This window comes from Synchiropus splendidus, chromosome 7 (genome assembly GCF_027744825.2).
Source record: "Synchiropus splendidus isolate RoL2022-P1 chromosome 7, RoL_Sspl_1.0, whole genome shotgun sequence".
Taxonomy (NCBI): Eukaryota; Metazoa; Chordata; class Actinopteri; order Syngnathiformes; family Callionymidae; genus Synchiropus; species Synchiropus splendidus.
The window spans coordinates 14,179,346-14,200,357 of record NC_071340.1 but is presented as its reverse complement, the minus strand read 5'-3'; the positions used below and the strand labels follow the sequence as shown (position 1 = coordinate 14,200,357).

Genomic DNA, 21,012 nt, shown 5'->3' with positions numbered 1-21,012 from the left:
AGGTCATGTAAGGAAGTTGAAATATTACGTTGAATTTGAAACAAACTCCAGGGTAAAACTCACAACATGTGTTTCAGGCCCTGTCTGTCAGGTTTGAGGGATCTGCTGTGGGACTTGAACACATGCAGGAGACACGCAGCATCCAGCTGTTGAGCTGTTCCCCCTACTGAGTCTGGATGCACACAATCAAATACGTGTGTTACTCTGTGAGCCACGAGACAATGAGGGAACCGTCTGGGAGAACAGCTGGATCATCAGACGCGATGACACTTTGGAAGTCCGACAGTCAGTCAGTGCTCGTGGAACATGCATATGCATGCGATCGCGGACACGTGCGCCATTTGACAGATTGCGTCATGTATTTCAACCTGTTTCATCACCCTGCTCTTTTTCCAGACTTCTTTCAAATCCAAACAAACGCTTCGGGAGACAGACTGGTTTTTGTCTTTGTTCGGTCGTCTGAGTCATGATCGATGCATCTGGAGGCCACGATTCATTAGACACTTGCTTCACTGAGATTTATGCCCAATTTAACACTGCTAATTAGCATACTAAGCACTTTTGGGCTGTTTATGCCTTTCTCTAATCTCAAGTGGTATCGCGGGGGCAGCAGTCTGCGAAAAAAGCCTGGGTTTTTCTGAGCCAGGAAGACCTCAGCAGAGAGGAGCTTTGTCATCTCTGACCAAGCTTCACTCCTCTCAGGATGGACGTCACTGCGCCCATCTCTCTCCGGGTCTCTGACTCTAAGTTAGTCTTATTTTTCCTGTCTCCCTCTGGCTGTGAGTGCTGCTCACTGAGTGCACAAGCTGCCACGTTACTAACATTGAATCTGACAGCTCAATCGCAGAGCATTGTTTCAACCCGGACGCTCTAAATAAAGACTTCCCTCATCATTTTGAATCCTTTGTGTTGCGCTTGTGTCTTACAGCATCACAATTATAACTCCCAGATCTGGGAGACTCCTCACAGCATGGCTCCAAATTGTAGCTCTCCTTTCCTTCCTCCGAGCAGATGAGCGACCTGTACACCTGCAGCGAGTGCCGCCGAGGCTCATGCTGTGCCAGCGTATTTCACAGCCAGCTTTTGTGACAAGCCTAATGAATCTCTGGAGAAATGTTACCTGCCAGCCTCCTCTTGTTCTGTCTTGTCTTCATTGTTTCGCCGTAACCATAACTTCAACCCCCAGTTGGAGTGTCACCCCCCACGCCCCCACAACCATCCCTCTCTCGCGCTCTCTCTATAATGAAAACAAATCTTTGATAGTGTTGCGTTCATGAGAGGATTTCACTCCGAATGATACGAATGGATTTTGTTTTTTCCTTCAGCTGGCAACATTAATGACCCTCCACACACGCTCCATTAGTGAAGCCTCAGCTCAACATCATCACCCATGCCTGAGCAGGCATCACTTGTTAGAGCACAAGTGAGAGCTAATTACACGACGTTATGATACATAGGCCTTGTCCTGCTTTAATCGCTGTGATCAGTGAAATAAAGTTGAGCTCCGACGCAGCACTCCTGAGACGAGATACTCGTGCGTATGTCAGAAAGTTGTGACTGCATCACTGATCTGTTGCCTTATATGTACTGACGGGGGAAGTGCGCACACACGCGCGCATGCATGAGTAATGAAACGCTTCACACTTATTTGGCTTTTGCACTTCAAATGGGATCGGCGCACAGCACCATCTAAAACACAACCATTAGATCTATAATGACTCCAGAGCCTACTCCCTGTGGACTGACAGTGCGCACACACAAACACACAGGCGCGTGGCACACACCCAGCCCCCCAAATACTCTATGTATTATGCATTCCACCCATCTGCCACTCTGAGCGCTGCATCCCGAGGGAGAGAGGGAGGAACTCACAGCTGGATCTATGAGAGGAAGAACTGCCTTCGTCCTCTGATTCCGAGAGCTTCTCTCCATCTGTATATCTGTCAGATTGCACATCGCAGGAATGTTAGGAGCTCACCTGGGTTCGAGGACTCCTCTCTGGCAGATGTGAACATTCTGTCAGAAGATAGGCAGAAGATAAATAAACTCTTTTTTTAAGTGCATAACGGGTGTGACACTCTGTCACTCTGTCTATATATATATATATATATATATATATATATATATATATATATATATATATATATATATATATATATAGTGGTGGGACTTTAATGAGTCAATTACGATTAAAAAAAAATGAAGCAAACAAAACCATCTGTTTGCTATTGTTCTTGTTTTTCACTACACAGGAATTCCCCTACTCTGAATGTATTCTTATAATATATATATATATATATATATATATATATATATATATATATATATATATATATATATATATATAGTGGTGGGACTTTAATGAGTCAATTACAATTAAAAAAAAAAAATAAAGCAAACAAAACCATCTGTTTGCTATTGTTCTTGTTTTTCGCTACACAGGGTTTCCCATTCTCTGAATGTATTCTTATAATATATATATATATATATATTCTGAATACATTCTTATAAAAGTGAAATTCCTATACAAATATTTTCAAGACATTAAAAGAGCTTTAGTTTAAATATGGTGGTATAAAAACTTTAATATATAGCACATATTTTGTTGTTTAAATGTATGAGTGGGCCCATCATTTGATTCAGTAATATACCAAATTCATTCAAATTGAAAAATGTGGCTTCTTATTGCAAATATTCTTATACGATAAAACTGCGGTTAATTGAGATTAGTTAATCACAAATTCTCTTACTAACTAGATTCATTTTTTAATCGAATCCCACCCCTAATATATATAGTTGTTTGATTTCATATTAGTTATTCATGAAGAAAGGGGTCTTGAAGTTATTTAACTGAAATGTTGCAAATGTGCATTTTTCCAAGCTTGTATGACAAGATCACCAACTTTATACTTGGGCTTGAAACAAGGTTCTCTGTGTTTCTTGCATATTTCCTAGTGTCCATTTCCTGCTGTCCCTATGAGTATAGGCTGTGTGTTCCTCTATGTATTTTTAAAACTCATAATGCAAGTGATAGAAATGATTGACTCATATATTTATGTGACAAGTTACAGCACCGAACAAAGCGACCATTTATTTAACTCAATGTGAGTCAAAAGAAGCAGCAGGCGGCTCAATATGACTCAGTTCTAAACCATGTCTTTGTCTACCAGCTGCAATCTCTCTCTGTCTCAAACCAAAGTGCAACCCCATGATCCTCATCTGCCCTATTACCCTTTAGCTCTCTCCTTGTTACTGCCCTCTGTGTGTGAGGAGGCTTGCTGAAGAGTGTTTTCCTGGAGGAGCACAGAGGCCTCGTTGTCACCGTGCAGCTGATGCAGCTGCATGTGGTTCAGATGTTTGGACACAAAGAGTGGCGTGATGAGGGTGGAGAGCCCACATGATGAAAAGCTTGCTGGGACATTAGGAGAGGATGTAAGGTGTGTCTTGTTCCGATGTACTCAAGTGGAGAGTCTCTGCAGTCTTTGGTGTTTCAAGTGGGATTGAGCTGCACAACACAAGTTCCTGGTTTTGGTGCTTTTAGTATGTCAGTGGTAACAACCTGCGATTTATTATCTTTGATGTCGCCCTCAAAGTAGTTGTTACTCAGCTGTTAATGCGTCATGTTCATGAGAGGAATTCCACTGTTGTCGTGTCTTAGATAAAGTCAGTAATGCGGACAAGAAATCCATTCATAGAAAGGGTGACCTGACAAGTTCAGTCTTCAAGTGATGAAAGTGAACTAAAGATACAATAATATATGTATGTGCACTGTAAATAATCACTTTTTAGTATGAAGCATCATACTCTCAGCTGTGCTCACGAGCTTTGGGTGGCAAAGAACTGACTCAAAGCAGAAACCTCAGGCTCAACCCTGACACCCTTGTGGTCACAGTGTGCTCAGCGGGAGGGTTTGATACTTGATCTGTACTTTACTGCTGGTGTTGCTACTGGATCAGATGGATTTTCTACTGCTCAACGTCAGGAGGTAATGACTCTTTCCAACCTGGTCCATGTTCTTGTCATCTGAGACCCGCAGCTCCCATCCCCTCATCATCTTCTTCGTCATCCTCCTTATTTGGCTGCCATTTTAATGACTGGTGCTTGTCTACTGTGCTACTGACGGGCCATGCCCAGTGTTCTTGAAGGACTTGGTTAAACCTGACACCCTGGTCCATCCACGCCGCATCAAAACCAGTGGACAGTTGGATATTAGACTGGCCTTGAACATGTTGAGTAGATCATGATGCCAGCAGAGACAATATTCAGACTGCATGCTATTTCTTTGTTACCCTCTATTTTTAACTCTGTTTCATAATCGTATTTTGGTTTTACGTCAGCCCAGTCAATCAATAGGCCTCAGTCTGAGAGCTGCAGTCTGAGTGTGAGAAGAGGGAAACTGATAATGTCTCTCTGGCTTGTGTCACAGAAATCCTCCTCTGTTGATCTGTCTTCTCTGACGTCGATAGTCATCTCCTCAGTGTTTTAAGAGATACACTCACCCAAAGATAACGTCCGGCCCTTTCTTGCCGTGGCACTCTCTGTGTCCCGGCACCTGGAAGCTTTTGTACCAGCCAGAGACTGCAGACGTCTGATAAGACCAGGTGAAGCACCACAAACAGGCTATTAAAAGATCAGGTTACATATCAAACTACCAGACTTTGGCTACTTGGGATTGTATCTTTTAGGGTATCATCTTACTTCATGAATATCAACACACCTGCAGCGCCCCTCCTGCCGCCTTAATAACCCATTTGTGAGTCAGGAACTGGGCATGCAGGCTTGTGTGTGCCGCGGTGGCTGGCACCAGGTTTGAGTGATGTGCAGGAATGTACCTTGTTTATCGTGGAGCTACTTAATGTAGTGAACGCTAGTGTTTCTTTAAAGGTACATTTAAAAGTAATGATTGCTTAAGTTTATGAACAAAATGGATCGTTTTGTCAGGCCTTGCCCCCCATCCCGTCACCGATCGCAGAATTCCTGGTCTTAATTTCAAACATCTAGATTCTTGTAAAGCACGCAGAGAGCGTAAATTTCTTCCAAGCCGTTCATTTCCTCACCATCTTTACGGTCAACAGTCCTTGTTTATATTCCCTGTTGTGTGAACCGCCGTGAGAGACAAATATACAAATGCAAAAAAAAAAAAATTCAATGGGCCATAGTGAAACAAGCAGGACCCACTTCCAAAGGCTTGAAAAAGTAAGAAATAAACGTCATTGATCTGTATGAGGTGAGCAACAATAGCCGCTCTAGGAACCTTTTTGGTTTGTTCGGAATTGGGGGAAGGGGAGGGTCGGCTTTGCCTTTGTGTCATGCAACTTATGAAACAGCACAACACATTCTTAGATGGATTTTTTTTTAATTAAAAGATTGCACGCGTGTGTGAGTGCATTGATGTTTGGGCTGCTATACAGACTATGCATCTTTCTTCATTCTGAAAGCCGGTGTCCTCAGCTTTCCTTCCACTTTGAAAATGTGAAAAGTCGCCAACTCATGTTTTTTTTTTCCAAAGAGGTCATGTGAATGAGTGTTGGAGTTTATAATGCAGCTCATTTGCACCATCATGGTCAAAGTTTTACAAACAAACTTTAACTAAGAAACACTGAAAGCTGGCGATGGTGTTGTAAACAAACTTTTCAGCCAACCTCGAAGCCCACAACGCATTGCAGTTTTCCTACACCCTGATGTCACCCTTTAGAGCCCTATTGTGCAAATATTATTCCCGTATAATTATATTATTATTATTATTATCGGGGATCCTTTTTGACTGAGATAGCCAAAACACGCACATATTTTAAAAAGTAATTCCATGACAGCCATAGGATGGGACTGGCTCTCCACTGCCCACCACCCCAAACAGGTGCGGTTTAAAATAGATGCCAGAGATTCGTATTTTTTGCTTTTTTAACATGAACATAGAAGGCAGCAAAATTATAGGTCAATTATTCTGCCGGCTAAGTTTTAGAGCCAGATGCAGTTTTAGATCCACATCTGGCTCCTGACCCCTGGTTTATGTGATTTCATACTTTTCCTTTTATTTGGAAATGGAGCTGGTTTGGACTGAAATATCAGTCTGAAACTACCTTGTGCAACACGGCCAGTAAATGAGAAGGAAAGCAAAGCTTTTCCCAACATTCTCTGGAGTCTCAACATCTGTTTTTGAATTGAACAATGCTGAATATGATTTTGCATGCATGTTGGGTCCAGTGTGGTGAACTGTGAGCCCATGTAAACCTCTATGATGTTGATGTTCTTCTGAGTGTGTGTGTGCTTGTGTGTGATTTCAAGTGCAAACAGATTCCCAGCAAGAGCGTCTGACATGTTTGCAACAATACCAGCCCTCACTCTGGCACGCATACACTCACACACACACAGCTGTGAGCAGCATTTGTTGAATTTCGGCCTGTTTGTCGTTGGGGAGGCTTGAAGAGGTGTGGAGAGGGGTGGAAGTGGAGAAGAGCGGCAGAGGTGTGGAGGTGAAGACAAGCTGGACGCTCAGAAACAGACTGTCTTTGTGCCTGAGGCGCCCTGAATCAATGTATGTGGAGCTATGCAGCTGTGTGTGTGTGCGTGTGTGTGTGTGTGTGCGTGTGTGAGCTCGCAGCTCAGCGGTGGTGAAACTGATTCAAGTGATTCAAGCGCAACATGGAATTAAATCCAACAAGGAGGGTCATCTGTTATCTTGCCTTCCTTCTCACGTCCCGCGTGACATGAGAACCGTTATGAAATATGAAATTCATCATGACAAATATCTTCGTGAGCATGGTGGTAATTCAATTAAGCAGTTTGTCTTTGGGATTGGAGCGTTAATAAAGCGCGTGTTCGTCTCCTGCTAATTAATCACTGACGCTGTGTTGCTGAGGTATGCAATTCGTCTTGTTACTCAATTACAAACTGAAATTACCAGGCACTGAATAGAAACAGTGTGGTCTGAAGTCACATGGCCGTCACCCATCAATCACAGGACAGACGTCGCACTCATTCACACCCAGTCAAAGAAAACCACGTGTCTTATTCTGCCTCCAGAACTGTTGTTGGAGAATCGTATCTGGAGCAGAGCTGGACAAAGTGCGGTCTGGGGGCCGGTGTGAGGTCGGCACTATGACGGTCACCATGTTCATTACTAAATAGAGCTTTAACATTTGTTTTGGGGCCTTTATTTTCTTTTTCTCTTCTTTTTAAATTGCTAAATCTTTTAAATGTATAATGCCCATAATGACAGTATAAGATACTTGATGAGATTGTTTTTCCCCCCTGCTGGATTCCCCTCACATTTGCTACAGAACAAGGACAAACAAACTTCCTACATAGTGTATATCTAAGAAACAAAGAAAATGAGCAAAAGCACTCGTTTTGTCATCAATGTAAATGTAATATTAGTTATTTTTCGCTTTCACTTTTTACCTATTGTGTGTCAGTCTTAAGAAATGTTTAAAAGTTCATTTCACATGCCTGAACGCCCTGTCGTCCATAGCTGACTTCTTTGTTTCTTTAAAAGGCTTTTGGGAAAATTTGTGTGACATTATTTTCCACCTCATTACTAAAGTGGTAGATTTTCATAACTTTTTAATGCTAGAATAGGACCAGCCCAGCGAAGGATGGGACAGGGTGGTCGAGGGAACAGGTACTACTGAAGGGTGGAGTCTGAATATGAATAATTTCTAAATAAATAAAAGAGGTTGGACCTTGGTTGTGTCATTCCTGTGACACCTAATGCTTCTATGCTATTAGTAATACTACCTGTGCTACTGTTTTATTGTAAGAATACTGGACCCCAAAACAAACAAATTATTTGTTGTTTGCTTATTAAAACAAGTCACATCCTTTGGGAAGCTGGTTATCATTCATTTATTGATCTACTTTTTTGGTAGTGTTTTGTTGTTTCAAGGGAAATTGACTCTCAACAAAGTGGTCTACAGCTGCTTCAAGCATCTTCTGCACTAGTTGTCATGCACTTAAGGTGCAAATAGATTTGAGATATTGATGGGTTTGCTCTGTACTGTCACATTTCACAGTCACCTCGAAGACATGAGTGTCTGAGCGATGAGTTATGGCTGCAGGTGGAGAAAGGAGGGGAGTGAAAGGAACACCGCTGTCTCTCATCACTCGGAGGGTTTTCATCTAGGTTTGCTCATCCGGCTGTACAGAATTGTTTTCCAAAAACGGTGCCTCCACATGCTAACAAGCCAATATGTGTTCACATGGTGGCGCATTCTCGTGACAGGAAAAGTGTTCCCCAGGTTTCTCAGATGTTTGATAGTAAACTCCACTTGAAAAGGGGATGCTTTTGAAACGGTTCAGCCTGAATCTTCTAGATTAGAATATGAAATAAAAGTATGTGACTGAATGCACAGCAACACAAGTGATGGCAAGTAACTTTCTTTAGTTGTTCTCCATTAAAGTGAAAATAAAATTTGCTCACATGCAAATCAGGTCAAAGCCGTCAGTAACGATACTCCTAAGGGAGTAGCAACAACTTTTTCTCAGTCCACTTCGTGTGTGTACTGGCTGCTGTCTGTGGTAGGCGGGGATTCCGCCGGCACTGCTGCTTGAATCCATTGATTTGTTGGAAGGAGAGCGGAGGAAGAGGAGGTGGAGGAGGAGAAAGTGAAAGGGGAGGAGTGGGAGAGAAGCCCCGGCCTGCGGAGATTGAGATGCGATTGTGCGAGTGGAAACGGCAGAGTGGTCCGAAGCAGAGCACAAGTGCCTCTGAAATCACGCCGTGGATGTGCTGGCAGCGGGGGAAAGTGGGAAAGTGACCGCAGCGACTTGTGCCGGCTGCAGCTGCGCGTTCATGCTCCTGCGCACCCGAGGAGGCGAGGAAGGCGAGAAGAGTGAGGAAGAAGAAACCAAAGAAGACGAGAGGAGGCCCGGACACCAGCCCTTCTCGGCCCTTGGAGGTCGGTCCACTCTCCCCTCCTGGCCCTGCATGGACGGGGATGGGGAGAGACGGATGTTGTGGCCGCGGGGCTGAGCGCCTCGCCTCACCGCGTCCGGTGCGCCGCTTCCGGCCACTGCTGCCGCTGATCCTCGCTGTTTGCTTCGGAGCCCACTTTGGTAAATATACTGCAGTGACTTTTTTTTGTCAAATAATCGCCACTTATTCCTCATGTTCACTCGCTCAAAGACTTAACTTGTCCGGCAACAACAGAGCCCAACAGTGGCTCAGTTTAGCTCCTGAAAAGTGATACAAGTGGCTTTATTAGTTATAAGAGCTGTGTTATTCCGCACCAGCACACGGATGCCCGACAATAACTCTATCTCAGCGGCAGTGCAGCAGTCAGATCGGGTTTCGCCTCCTCTCTCCTGGGCCGTCATTCGCCTGTCTGCCCCTTAATGGCTCATGGAGGAAGGAGTGCGAGGAGGAGAGCGCCTCTCCTCATGTTCATATAACACTGATAAACAGCCATATCAGGCTCCACACACAGACTCTGGACATCTGTAGGTGTCAATGGCTTCATAAAAAGTTATGGTCAGGGATTTATGGTGTAATAAATGTGCCGTTGAGTTGTCTTTCACTTGTATAGTCGGAATCACTATCTACATTTTTTTTAGGTCTGTGGGATTCATCCTGTCAATGAATTAGAACCATCAAAGATAAAGATGTAGGTTTGGATATTTCCAAGACATTTATACAATCAATGGATCTTAAAATGTGTTAAGATGACTATGACACAGCGGCACTATAACTACACTACAATAAACTGATGAAACAGTAATAACTTAAAACTGGGATTTCATTGGTTGTTGCGCATAAGTGGTGTTGTGGACTCTTTTTTTCCAATATAGTGTTTTCATTATAGTTTTATAGAGCTGTGCACAGTAGTGCGTAGTAGTTTGAATTTTTATTCGCGTACGTTTCTTTTTTTAATTTATTTCCCTTGACATTTCAACATTTTCACCATATATATATATATATATATATTTACTTTATTATCGTTATATATATATATTTTTTATTTTTTAGAAAATCAAAAGGAAATATAAAATAATGCATGATATCTACTCAGTGGAAGTCACGTTTTACTGAATCACTATAAGTCAGGTTTGTTTACCAGCACATTCATTGACTCATTTTCCGGTCAGGTCTGTTATTGTACTGTGCGTGTGCATGAGGTCGGCTGTGCGTGGAGCGGTCACACCTCCAGTAATTCATTTAACACAGCTCCGGCAGCAGGACAAAACAGCCTTTGCACACTGTTTGGTGGGAAAAGAAAGACGCGCAGCACATTAAAAAGCCCCCAGGCTTCAAGTCTGTCACCTGGAAAGAATGTGCTCTATTTAGTCTGTATTCAAAGTAGCTTGTATATTTCCGGTTGTTCGGGAATATTTCATGTGTGACCAGCTGTCAGAGCTGTGTGTGAGTGTGTTTAGACAAGAAGGCAGGAATGCCTGAAGTGTTGACTATTGTTCACGCTCTTAAATGTCTCGCTGACAGAGAGAGAAAACAGGGAAGTCTTGTGCTGTGAGCCCGTGTAAAGCTTTTATATCTACGCAGGGCTTGTTTGTGTGATTTCAGCTCAGGGAGAGTGCACAACAGGGTGATCAATAAGCACTTCACAAGCCTCAGTTGAGAGGTGATACCAGTAGATACTGCCTTAGATCTCTGGAGAGGCTGGAGGATGGGAGACAAAGGAATCAAGCCTGGAATATTCAGGTCAGATTGTAGAGATGAAGAGGCCCAGAGCTGAGGGGATCGCTGGAAAGAGGAAAGTGCTGATGGGGGCAAATGAAACAAGGTGGAACATAGACTACAGTCAAGGCGTGAGGAGAGACTATGGAGATGTTGGAGGCAGCCGGGGGTGTTAAGTGCGCAGGCATCGCTGACTGGCTCATCGTGTCAATCAGGTCTTTGTCCAGAGAATGAAACCCAGACTGATGTGAGTTTATGAATTATTACTTCAATCTTCATTCATCACAAATTTGCTTAGTTCTATCTAAAGTCAAAATCACAGCTGAGCATAACCGCATTATTTCTCAGTTATAGCCGATACCTGTCTACTAAGTTTTCCCAGCAGTGAGTATATATAGTCTTTGTGTCCGTGCAGTAGTAATATTGCACATGTACAAACACAGTTATCCCATAAGCGCTGTCAGCATAACTGATTTTCATCATGTGGACGAGGAACTGCAAAAACAAAAGAACTAATTTCAATAACAACATTGAAGGTTCAATATTTGCCCTGAAGTTCCTTGTGTTTCCGACTGAGCTGATTCCATGATTTGGATATTTACAGACTGTCTGTGTGTGTTGTCCTCCAGGCTGCATGTGTTCCCTCCATGTGCTCTGGTTTCCTCCATCAGGCCCAAAGCTTACAATACAGAGCTTTATTGTTGTCTCTGAATTGTCTGCTGAGGCTGGGTTATTGAGTTGTGATGGACTTGTGACCTGTCGAGTGTGTTATCACCATGTGTCTGACATAGACTTTAGGTCACAGCAATGAGCAAGGAAATAATCAGGAGATAAAGAAAGAATTGTTTACGTTTGCCAATGCTACATTATGGCCACCATCCTGTTCTGGTCTGCAGCCATCAAAGTCAATGCAGTCTGGGCTGCGTGGTCCTACCCACATATATTTACACACATATATATAAAAGTACAAGATTTGTCTTTCTCAAGGAGACTAATGTGAAATGCAATTTATGCGTCTGCTTCATTTGAGAACTGAACTTTTTGTTCACCTATTAGAAGCATCATTTCTGGCCAGCAGAGGAGTGGACTGTGCAGATGTTGGCTTGTTTCACTTTGTGTGTGTCCGGATTTTACAAGCAGGGGGAAGATTCTGAATCATAGTGTGAGTCAGGCTCGTACCTGCACCCAGACTTTGAAAAATCGACTCTCTACTCCCACCAGATGGCTGCTGCGGGCATCAGACCAGAACCTCGGGGGTCTTTTTTTTTTTTTTAATATGACAAACCAGACGTTGCTCAGACTATAATTTCTTTTTTCCCCCGCAATTCAATTCATTATTGCTGTAAAGCCGTTCTTTTAATTGGATAGCCGACAATATGTTATTCTATAACGCAGAGACTTTGGAGGAGCAGTGAATGCTTGGGTGTTTTCTGCCTGGCGTGTGGGACAATAATGGAATTTGCGGATGTTTTTCGTCCTGTGTGCTGTCATTACTGGATCATCATCCCACCGTCTGAGCATTGATAACCGTTTGCCGTAAATGGAAATAATTACACAACCAGTTTTCTCTCTCAGACAGCAGTTTGTGCGTGTGTGAGTGTGTTTGTGTGGCTGCCCATGCACTGCAGAGCCTTTATCTGAGCTAATCTAATAGAAGTTTGCTTTGACTGATGCATTAGGTCTAGTCTGTAATCTCTCTCGTGCTCTCTTGCTGATGCTCGACAAACATACAGAAGGCAGGTCAGATTCTTGGCTTGATGTGTAACAAAACCCACATGGGTTCGACAAGAATGTGTCGCATGATTGTTGGTGTTTATTCTGCATTTTAAAAATCTCATCCATCATGGTTTCCAAAGCACATACTGAAGGTTGGCATGGTCCGTTGTTTACGTGGCTGAAAGATAGGTTCCCAGGTCCTAACCCCAGATGGATGAAAGAAAAATGCAGTGTAATGAACCACATCATAACAATGAAACAAGCTTCTGTGGGAGAACAGTGTGTGGAGTTGTCCTCATTTTAAATGAGCATTTTATTGAATTTGCGTCCTCAATCATGACACAGGAAGTCTTGTGTGCTGCCCAGACATTGTGAGTGTCACCAAGTCACGGTGTAAACAGATCTCATCTGTTTATGAATAATCTTCACTGTCTCTCCTCTGATCCTCTTGAGGACTTGAAGCAATGTAAATGTCCTTTGATCTGGCCTATGAAACCGGCATTATCTCGCTGCTTGTGAGGGAGAAACAATCTTTATCTTTTCTCTCTGCTCTTTGGTTTATTACACTGCAGGTTTATTACTCCGACAGAGCGGCTGTGCTGATTGATCGAAAACTTTCAGCCTGCGGCGAGCTCTTTATCCAATTTTATTAGACTGTAACGGGCCAGCAACATTGTGTGTTTAAGATCAAAGCCAGCTAGAGACTGCTCTCTGATTTCTCTCCGTAGCGGAGTTACATTCTTTACAAGCAGATCTTTGTAATCATCTTCCCAACACTTTGACCCTCTTTGAACTTCTTATGTATTTTTTTATGATGGTCGGATCGCCGTGATCGCTCCACTGTGAATCAACCTCAGACTCAAACCACTTCTTAAGTCAGTCAGGGACACAGGAGATCATAGACGAATATACCTACGTGGTCACCACGAGCAAGTGTGGAATTCCGCACTGAACCAACATAGTGATGCATTTGAGGTGACATCAGGGCATGAAGGAAACCGTTTAACAGGGCTTGAGTCTGCGATTGATGCTGAACAAAACAATTTGACCACAACAAAAGTGCTTCATATGACACACATAGCAGGACATGCTCTGACGACAAAAAGCTTGCAGCCACTCCTCAGTTGGTTGCAGCGACGTGTGCGCAATAATGTCTCGAAGTTATGTGTGAAGCAGCTGCAAAAAATGTTTATTTTGTTCGGTTCACAATATCAATCATGAATATTGGTGACAGAACTGGCAGTCAAACATGTCATGATAGAAAACCACTGTATATTTTATTTGTTAATTTTGAGGTACACGAAATAGTGCTTATATGAGCATAAGCATTTAAAAAGAAGGAGGGAAGAAACAAAAGGCAGACAAACAAATCCAGAGGTTATATTTGGAAGAAGCGAAAAATCCTTCTTAGTTTTGAGCCAATAAATGTGATGTGACAGCCTGCAGTGAAATATATGTCTGTACAATCGCACTATTGTAACTGACTTCTTGTCCTCTGCAGGTCAGTGTCAGGTGGCCACTCCTCAATGTCGAATCCAGAAGTGCACGACTGACTTTGTCTCCCTCACCACCCACCTCACGCCCGCCGTGGATCGCTTCCATGAAGAGTTCTGCAAGGCTCTTCGTGCTTACTCGGCCTGCACGCAGAGAACCTCCAAGTCCTGCCGAGGAAACCTGGTCTTCCACTCATCTGTGCTGGCCATCTCTGACCTCATGAGTCAGCGGAACTGCTCCAGAGACGGGCCTACTCCCACCACGGGCCACATGGACGCACCTGAGCCCTGCAACTACCACAGCCGGACGCAGCACGCGCACTCGCACCTGCACTCTCACTCGCACTCACATGGCCGCACTCAGCCCGGATACCTGTTCTGTGGCCTGTTTGGGGACCCGCACCTGAGGACGTTTAAGGACAGCTTCCAGACCTGTAAGGTGGAGGGGGCGTGGCCTCTCATCGATAATGACTATCTATCAGTGCAGGTCACAAATGTTCCGGTGGTAACAGGATCCAGCGCCACGGCAACCAACAAGGTGAACAGCAACCTGCTAGCCAGAAGTGTGCTTTTTGAAAAGTAATTTGATATTTGGGAAATTCCAAGAATTTCCTACGTGAGAGCAGCTGCTGTAATTGAGTTTGTATGTGACTGTGCTGCCAACCTGTTCTGTGATGACCTTTTTTGAAACCATGGCGGTTCCCCATTTATTTTCAAGGACGTCGTACCTAAGTTCCGCTCCTTGAGGCTGAGACACACAATAGGAAGATAGCTTCATCTTCAATGATGGGTTTTTTGGAAAGCTTGAAACACACGTAAAACTAGAAGCTTTATTTTACATCTGCAGCCCAGTGAGACACGCAGGTGTGAGTCAAACTGCAGCGCTGTAGGAACCTCACTTGGTTAATGGCTGCATATAGCCTGACCACTAATAGCAGGCGTAGAGACGTGTGAAAGGACCCTCTGTTTGCTTATGTGTGTGTCATAAGTGGCACTCCTTGCACTCAGGAGCCTAATGCACCACTTGTGTGTGTGTGTCCGTGTGTGTGTGTAAGGTTCTTATGAACCATAAAAACGGACGATGAACCACACAAGGTGATCTTTGTGGTGTTAAGGAAGCGCTGTTGATGTTTCCCATGATGGTCTGCCTTCTTTAGCTCAGTCGATAGCTTTAATTATTCAAGCACGCACAGAGGTACAGCTCAGTCGCTGCACTCTGCAGCCAAAGCTTTGACCTTGTGTCAGAGGTGGGGCAAGTTATTAGTCACAATTATTAAGGGGACACACACACACACACACACACACACAGACGTTAACAAGCCTGCCGGCCTCATTCCTCAGGCCTGTCACATGAACAAAGCCACCATTCACCGGAACTGTGATGCTCATGCTTATGTGACGCTCACACCGCGCCCTCACCTCCGCCGCCGCTCCTAACCAGCATGTGTTTTCAGAGAATGTGACAGAATGTTTGCATAGCTGTGTCAAATTACAGCTTGTTAAAATCTCATTAGGTCGTTTCTCAAATGTTGTGTGATGAGAGTCAATAGCCTGTGTAATGGGACTGTGTTTGTGCTCGGCTTTATCCTCAAGATCTGACCAGAATAGTCAAGAATGTGCACAAGACGCTAATTATTATTTAGAATTACAAATCAACATGGGATCAAGTGCTGAACTAGCGTCTGTGGAACGTTCTGGAACATTGACTACTGATGTATTTCACACTTGGAACTGTGGAACACAAGGAAAAGAACTGTCCGATGCAGAATATTTTCTATTTTTGCGCCTGTTTTTTAGGTTTCTATCTTGGTTTAAGTTGTACCTGCTGTTTCAATTGAGATAAAGAGTATCCTGTTTTTGCTTTTACACCTACTCTAGTGAGATATAAAGAAAAACAGTTCCCTGGTAGGTCATCCACACACAAAATCCGCAATTGAGGCAGGAAGAACTAGCTTTAGTAGCATTTGCCTAGTCACATTTTTTTGATCCATCCTGACAAACAGGCCACTTCTGACAAGTGTGGTTGTGAGCTGACAGTGTGTATAATGGCAAGTTTGTAAAGGATTGACCTTAAGGTGACATGTAACGTGCTAGTCCCATTACATTGCATTACAAGGATAAGATTTTAATTCTGTTTTAAGAGTAATATTATTTGTCGTGTGCAGATTACCATCATCTTCAAACCCTATGAAGGCTGCACGGACCAGCGGGTCTACCAGGCCGTCACCGATAATCTCCCCGCTGCCTTTGACGACGGCACCGTCAGCAGTGGAGACCCCATCCACTCTTCAGCCGGTGCAAATGGTGCCGCCAGGAAGGTCCGGGCGCTATGGATCTCAGAGCGCAGCCCTGGCCACCACGTGGAGCTTCATGCTGGCTACATCGGCGTGACGGTGATCGTCCGGCAGCTGGGCCGCTACTTGACCCTGGCTGTTCGGATCCCTGAGGAGCTGGCTCAGGCCTACGACGCCACCCAAGACCTGCAGCTCTGTTTGAACGGCTGCCCCAGGGGGGAGCGAATCGACCAGGGTGGTCACCTGCCGTTGTCCCCGCCTCCTCTGAGCCTGCAGCTTCAGCAGATGCGTCGGCCCAGTTTTGCCTCTCAGACTCAGCTGTCCCTTCACGGCTCTCCACAGGTCTTCAGCCTTGATGGGGCGAGGGAGCGCTGTCAAGAGAAGCTGCTGGTGCAAGATATTTACTACTCCTCCTGTGTGTTTGACCTCCTGACCACCGGGGACGCCAACTTCTCTGTGGCTGCCTATAGTGCCCAGAAAGACATGGAGAGTCTTCACCCTCACCAAGACAGATGGAGGATCTACCCAAAGGGCTCTGCTCCCTCCACATTCTACCCTGACACGCCAAGACTTCTGCTACTTCTCCTGCTGTGTAAACTGTGTCTTGAATAAGCACTAACATGAAACACCAGCTTCTCACTCCAAGAGGAAGTTGGGAGCTTGTTTGTCTCTGGTGTATTTATTCTTGTCCTCCCCTCTGTGGAGGCTTGTCTGGAACAGAGAGCCCTGGAGAAATCACAGCAGTCGTGAAGATCCAGTAATATGACCCTAATGACAATGTCGATATCCTTGTGTGTGTGTGTGTCCCACCAACACAAACACACACTCTGATCTGTATATAGTTTTGTTTTTTTGTGCACAGTGTGATGCCGCAGTTCAATGTGATTTTCTTTAATACCTCAGACAGAGGATGTTTGTTTCAAAGAGGCACTTTATTTTCCTGTTTTTAAATCCACAACAGTGTTTCTTATTCTCAACCAACATGTCCACTGGATGACATCAGCTGATTTGGATTTAGTTGTGATTAGATCCCGCAGTATGAATTTCCATCATTTGGAAAAGTCACTTGTCAACGTGACTTCTTTGTCGAATGTATTTTCTGTTGTTGATGCCATCTCTACTGTAGCTTTGCTGTCCTTCAGCCACGTCTGTGTGAATGTGTCGTCTCTACTGTCTGACCGCTCCTCCAGAGGATCAGCACTCACAGCTTCAGTTGTATTCTTTTGAGCCGCAGACTTCACTCTACTGCTCTCCAGCGTGCCCAACATCGCTCAGCACCAAACCAGCACTTTCTCCCCCACACAGTCATCTTCAGTCCATCTCATGCAGGATTCGTTCAGTCGTGACTGGACTCTTCAAACATCACTGGGTTGTGGTCAATGGTGGTGACTTATGGCACCGCTTCAAATCCCTTGTACAGCATTGCGTGTTACCAACGTCACTGTTGGTATTGTGATCTCATTTTGTGTCAATGTAGTTTGGTGAATGACTGGTCAATGTTAATACTTAACTTATTTATGAAAGTAGTGTTCAGTAGAAGTTCAGCTTCATATTCTTGCTGTTTGGTCATAACAATTTTAAAGTCAGATGTGATTGTACTGCCACCTAGTGGCGCTCTCTTGCTTTGTAAGTGTGTTTCTCATAACACTTAAAAACATGGAAGCGAAGTATTTATTATTTTCAGTGTTTTTGTCCATGTTGAGACGATTCGAACTTTCACCCGAGATGAACGACAGAAGAATGAGGATTTGTGCAGTCATTTTTCATGCGAGTCAAAACACACTAATACATGCTAGTTCAACACATAATGTAAGAAAAAAAAAACGTTTAAAGGCGTTTATGTATGGAAAAAACAAAACACAGGATATTAAGTTTGAACGCGACAAGATTTATTAAAATGTCACAAATATGGTTGCCTTTTATACATTAGAGCTAATTTTTCATCTGTGAAATTGCTTTCAGTTTTAAATCCTTCATTTTCTCAACATAAAACAATGAACACGCAACGATCACCCAAGTGTGAGCTAGTGTGTACACACCAGTCGTCTGAGGTCACGTCTAATCAGATACTACAACAGACCTTTTCTCAACCGCCACTTTTCAGCAGCACCTGCTGTCTCACTTACTGAAAAGAAGATGACAAGATTCCCAGCTGGGTTTCTGGTAGCGTTAAAGACAGACCTCTTTACCTGAGATGACACTCTTAACAGTGAGTTTTGAACCCAACTAGAGGTCTAGTTCACAAAGCAAATGGGAAGAGGTCCATTGAGGAGACAGCTGAGAATTATATCCTCACTCATCTTTATGACTGTTGAGCCCCGCTCAGCCTTAAACTGAGACAAACACAGATTTCTATAAAAGAAAAGAAAATCAGTTAATAAAAGTGAAATCACTCCATCTAAAATGTGGTACTCACCACTTCACAATGGCATATAATGTTATGAGAGTGTTAAAGACAAGACTCTTGAAGAAAAGCAGCCTCAAGATCAGAACACTCATTGTGGTGGTCATCACGACAACATCTGCAGGGCAAAACACCCAGAAATAATTTCAAAAGCAGGTATGAATGGAATAATTACGTGATATGATGTGAAATATTTTACCGTCTGTCTCTTGTTCTCCTGAGCAGACATCACTTTCATCTCCTGAGGGATTGAAACAGAGCATCATGTGTAACCAGCTACAGTATATGGTGATCAGAAATGAAAGGATCTGCTCAGTGCCCACCTGAGAAGGTGGTCCGAGCCTTCTTCTGCACCCTGGGATGTCGAGGATAGTTGACAGAGCAGATGAAAGAAGGCCAGTCGTCGGTCGTCACGGTGATTGCTGACACTGCACTGTGTTCACGGAGCTGTCTGTGCACAGCAAAGCTGTACATCCAGTTGCTGTCTTGGCCTTGTGACGGGGACGTCCAGCTGACCTGCAGATTCCCTCTCCTCAAGTCCCTCACCATGCAGACCAGCAGCGTCCAGCCCAGACGTTCTCCAGACAGGTGGACTGGAGGAGCCAGAGAAGCCAGCACATGACCTCTAACCCCTGGGTAAACAAAACTCCAGCCTTATGAGCAGTTCATATTCGATTACATTCTTATAAATACACAAGAATATGATTCACATCAATTTGGAAAAAATACTGTACAGGCGAGAAGTTCAAGAGACAAGTTTCAGCAGACAAATTTAACCACACTGTGATTCATTGGATCGATTACTTTTGCTGTCTGAACAGTTGTTTAAATTAAACAATCTTAGTTTGCTTCATATGCTTTTTGCAGTTACAAATGAAACACACACATGTTTGTTTCACTATTTTTGTGAGGACCTCTCATTGACATAACCCTTTCCCCGGCCACTCACAGTTAACTGAACCGTCCAAAACAAATGGCTAACCTTAACCAGGACTCTGAACCAACCGTCAACCTAATAATAATAAACTACTTTTACTGATGTTTTAACCCTCTAAGCTTTGTGAGTGTCCTCACAGGACGCTGATTTGTCAAGACTCGATACTCACAAGTATTTCATACTAATTTAATTTACTTTATATATATTTCTTAATATAGCTTATTATGCTTATACTGTCCACGTTTGAATTATAGATTGTCTTTTTATCTTGGTTTTCCTTTACATTCTTGCAATTAAAATATGAGAATATTATTTAATCTAACCCCTATAACAATTCAGTTTTGTGTTTATTTGTTTATGTAAAATAAATAAATCTGTCACAGCAGTCTTCCTTTTTAAAATTAAACATAACATTTATTTACATTGTACTTATAAACATTATTTACGACACCATTTCAGCTTCATGAGGGTTGTCCTTTTTATAGGACGATAGAAACATCTTTTATCTATGTGAGAGGATTTGGCCACGCTGCGCCGCTCAGTAGGTAGCAGCCTCAAGTCCATCACAACACAATGTTTTAGAGACATTTCAAACTTGTTTGAGCACATATTCTCAATAATTACACCAAGGCAGTTATCATTGTCTAAAGCATCAATTGTTTGGCTTGGAGCCTTTGAAAATCAAATGATAACAATAGGAAACATTCATTAACTAAATCAACTCAATGATCATACCATTGATTCACAATCTCAGGTGTATAGTGCAATGCATTTCCTCATATGTTAAATGTATTGTCATCCCTTCAAAAATGATAAATAAGAAACTCACCGGGCTTCAATAAACAAATGATAAGCAGAAACAACAGAGCCATAGAGCATCCCCTCTCAGCTAGTCTTCATCGGTTTATGGATCGGTCACTGAATATGAGGAATTCTCCCTCGCTCTCTCTTAATCTCACCAATACAAACAGTAACACCTGCAAATGTGGCTGTTAGTTTGGAGACCGGCCAACACACACACTCATACTTATGTCACTTCCTTTGTGGGGACATTTGACTGACATAATGCTTCAACCAGCCTCTCACACTCAACTTAACCATGACTCTTTACCAAACTTAAACCCAATTATAATGGCCTAGTTATTGTGAAGTGATTATCCTTAAACTGAGGCAAAAATGTCTAAAAACGTATAAGCTATACAAGGTGCACACGTGAGCGCACACACACATAGTATTATTTCATAATACTACAGTAAAAACACTCCAAACTCACAGAGATAGTAGAGTAGAATATCCTGAACAGGAATATATATACATCTTCCTTTAAAAAGGACAACACTCATGAAGCTGAAATGGTGTCGTAAATAATGTCTATAAGTACAATGTAAATAAATGTTATGTATATATATGTATATTTATAATATACATGTTATTACAGTACATAAAGTCATTTTATTTCATAATACTACAGTAAAAACATTCCAAACTCACAGAGATAGTAGAGTAGAGCACCCTGAACAGGAATCCAGTGAAGGATT

At 43.1% G+C, this 21,012-nt stretch overlaps 1 protein-coding gene across 1 annotated transcript; it reads left to right on the top strand.

Moving 5' to 3' along the window:
* Positions 1-8,594: 8,594 nt before the first annotated feature.
* rgmb (repulsive guidance molecule BMP co-receptor b) lies at positions 8,595-19,537 on the top strand. Its single transcript, XM_053871212.1, has 3 exons — positions 8,595-9,054; positions 13,848-14,377; positions 16,005-19,537. The coding sequence occupies exons 1-3, from the start codon at positions 8,937-8,939 to the stop codon at positions 16,743-16,745; spliced, it is 1,389 nt and encodes a 462-aa protein (XP_053727187.1). The 5' UTR covers positions 8,595-8,936; the 3' UTR covers positions 16,746-19,537.
* The last annotated feature ends 1,475 nt before the right edge of the window (positions 19,538-21,012 follow it).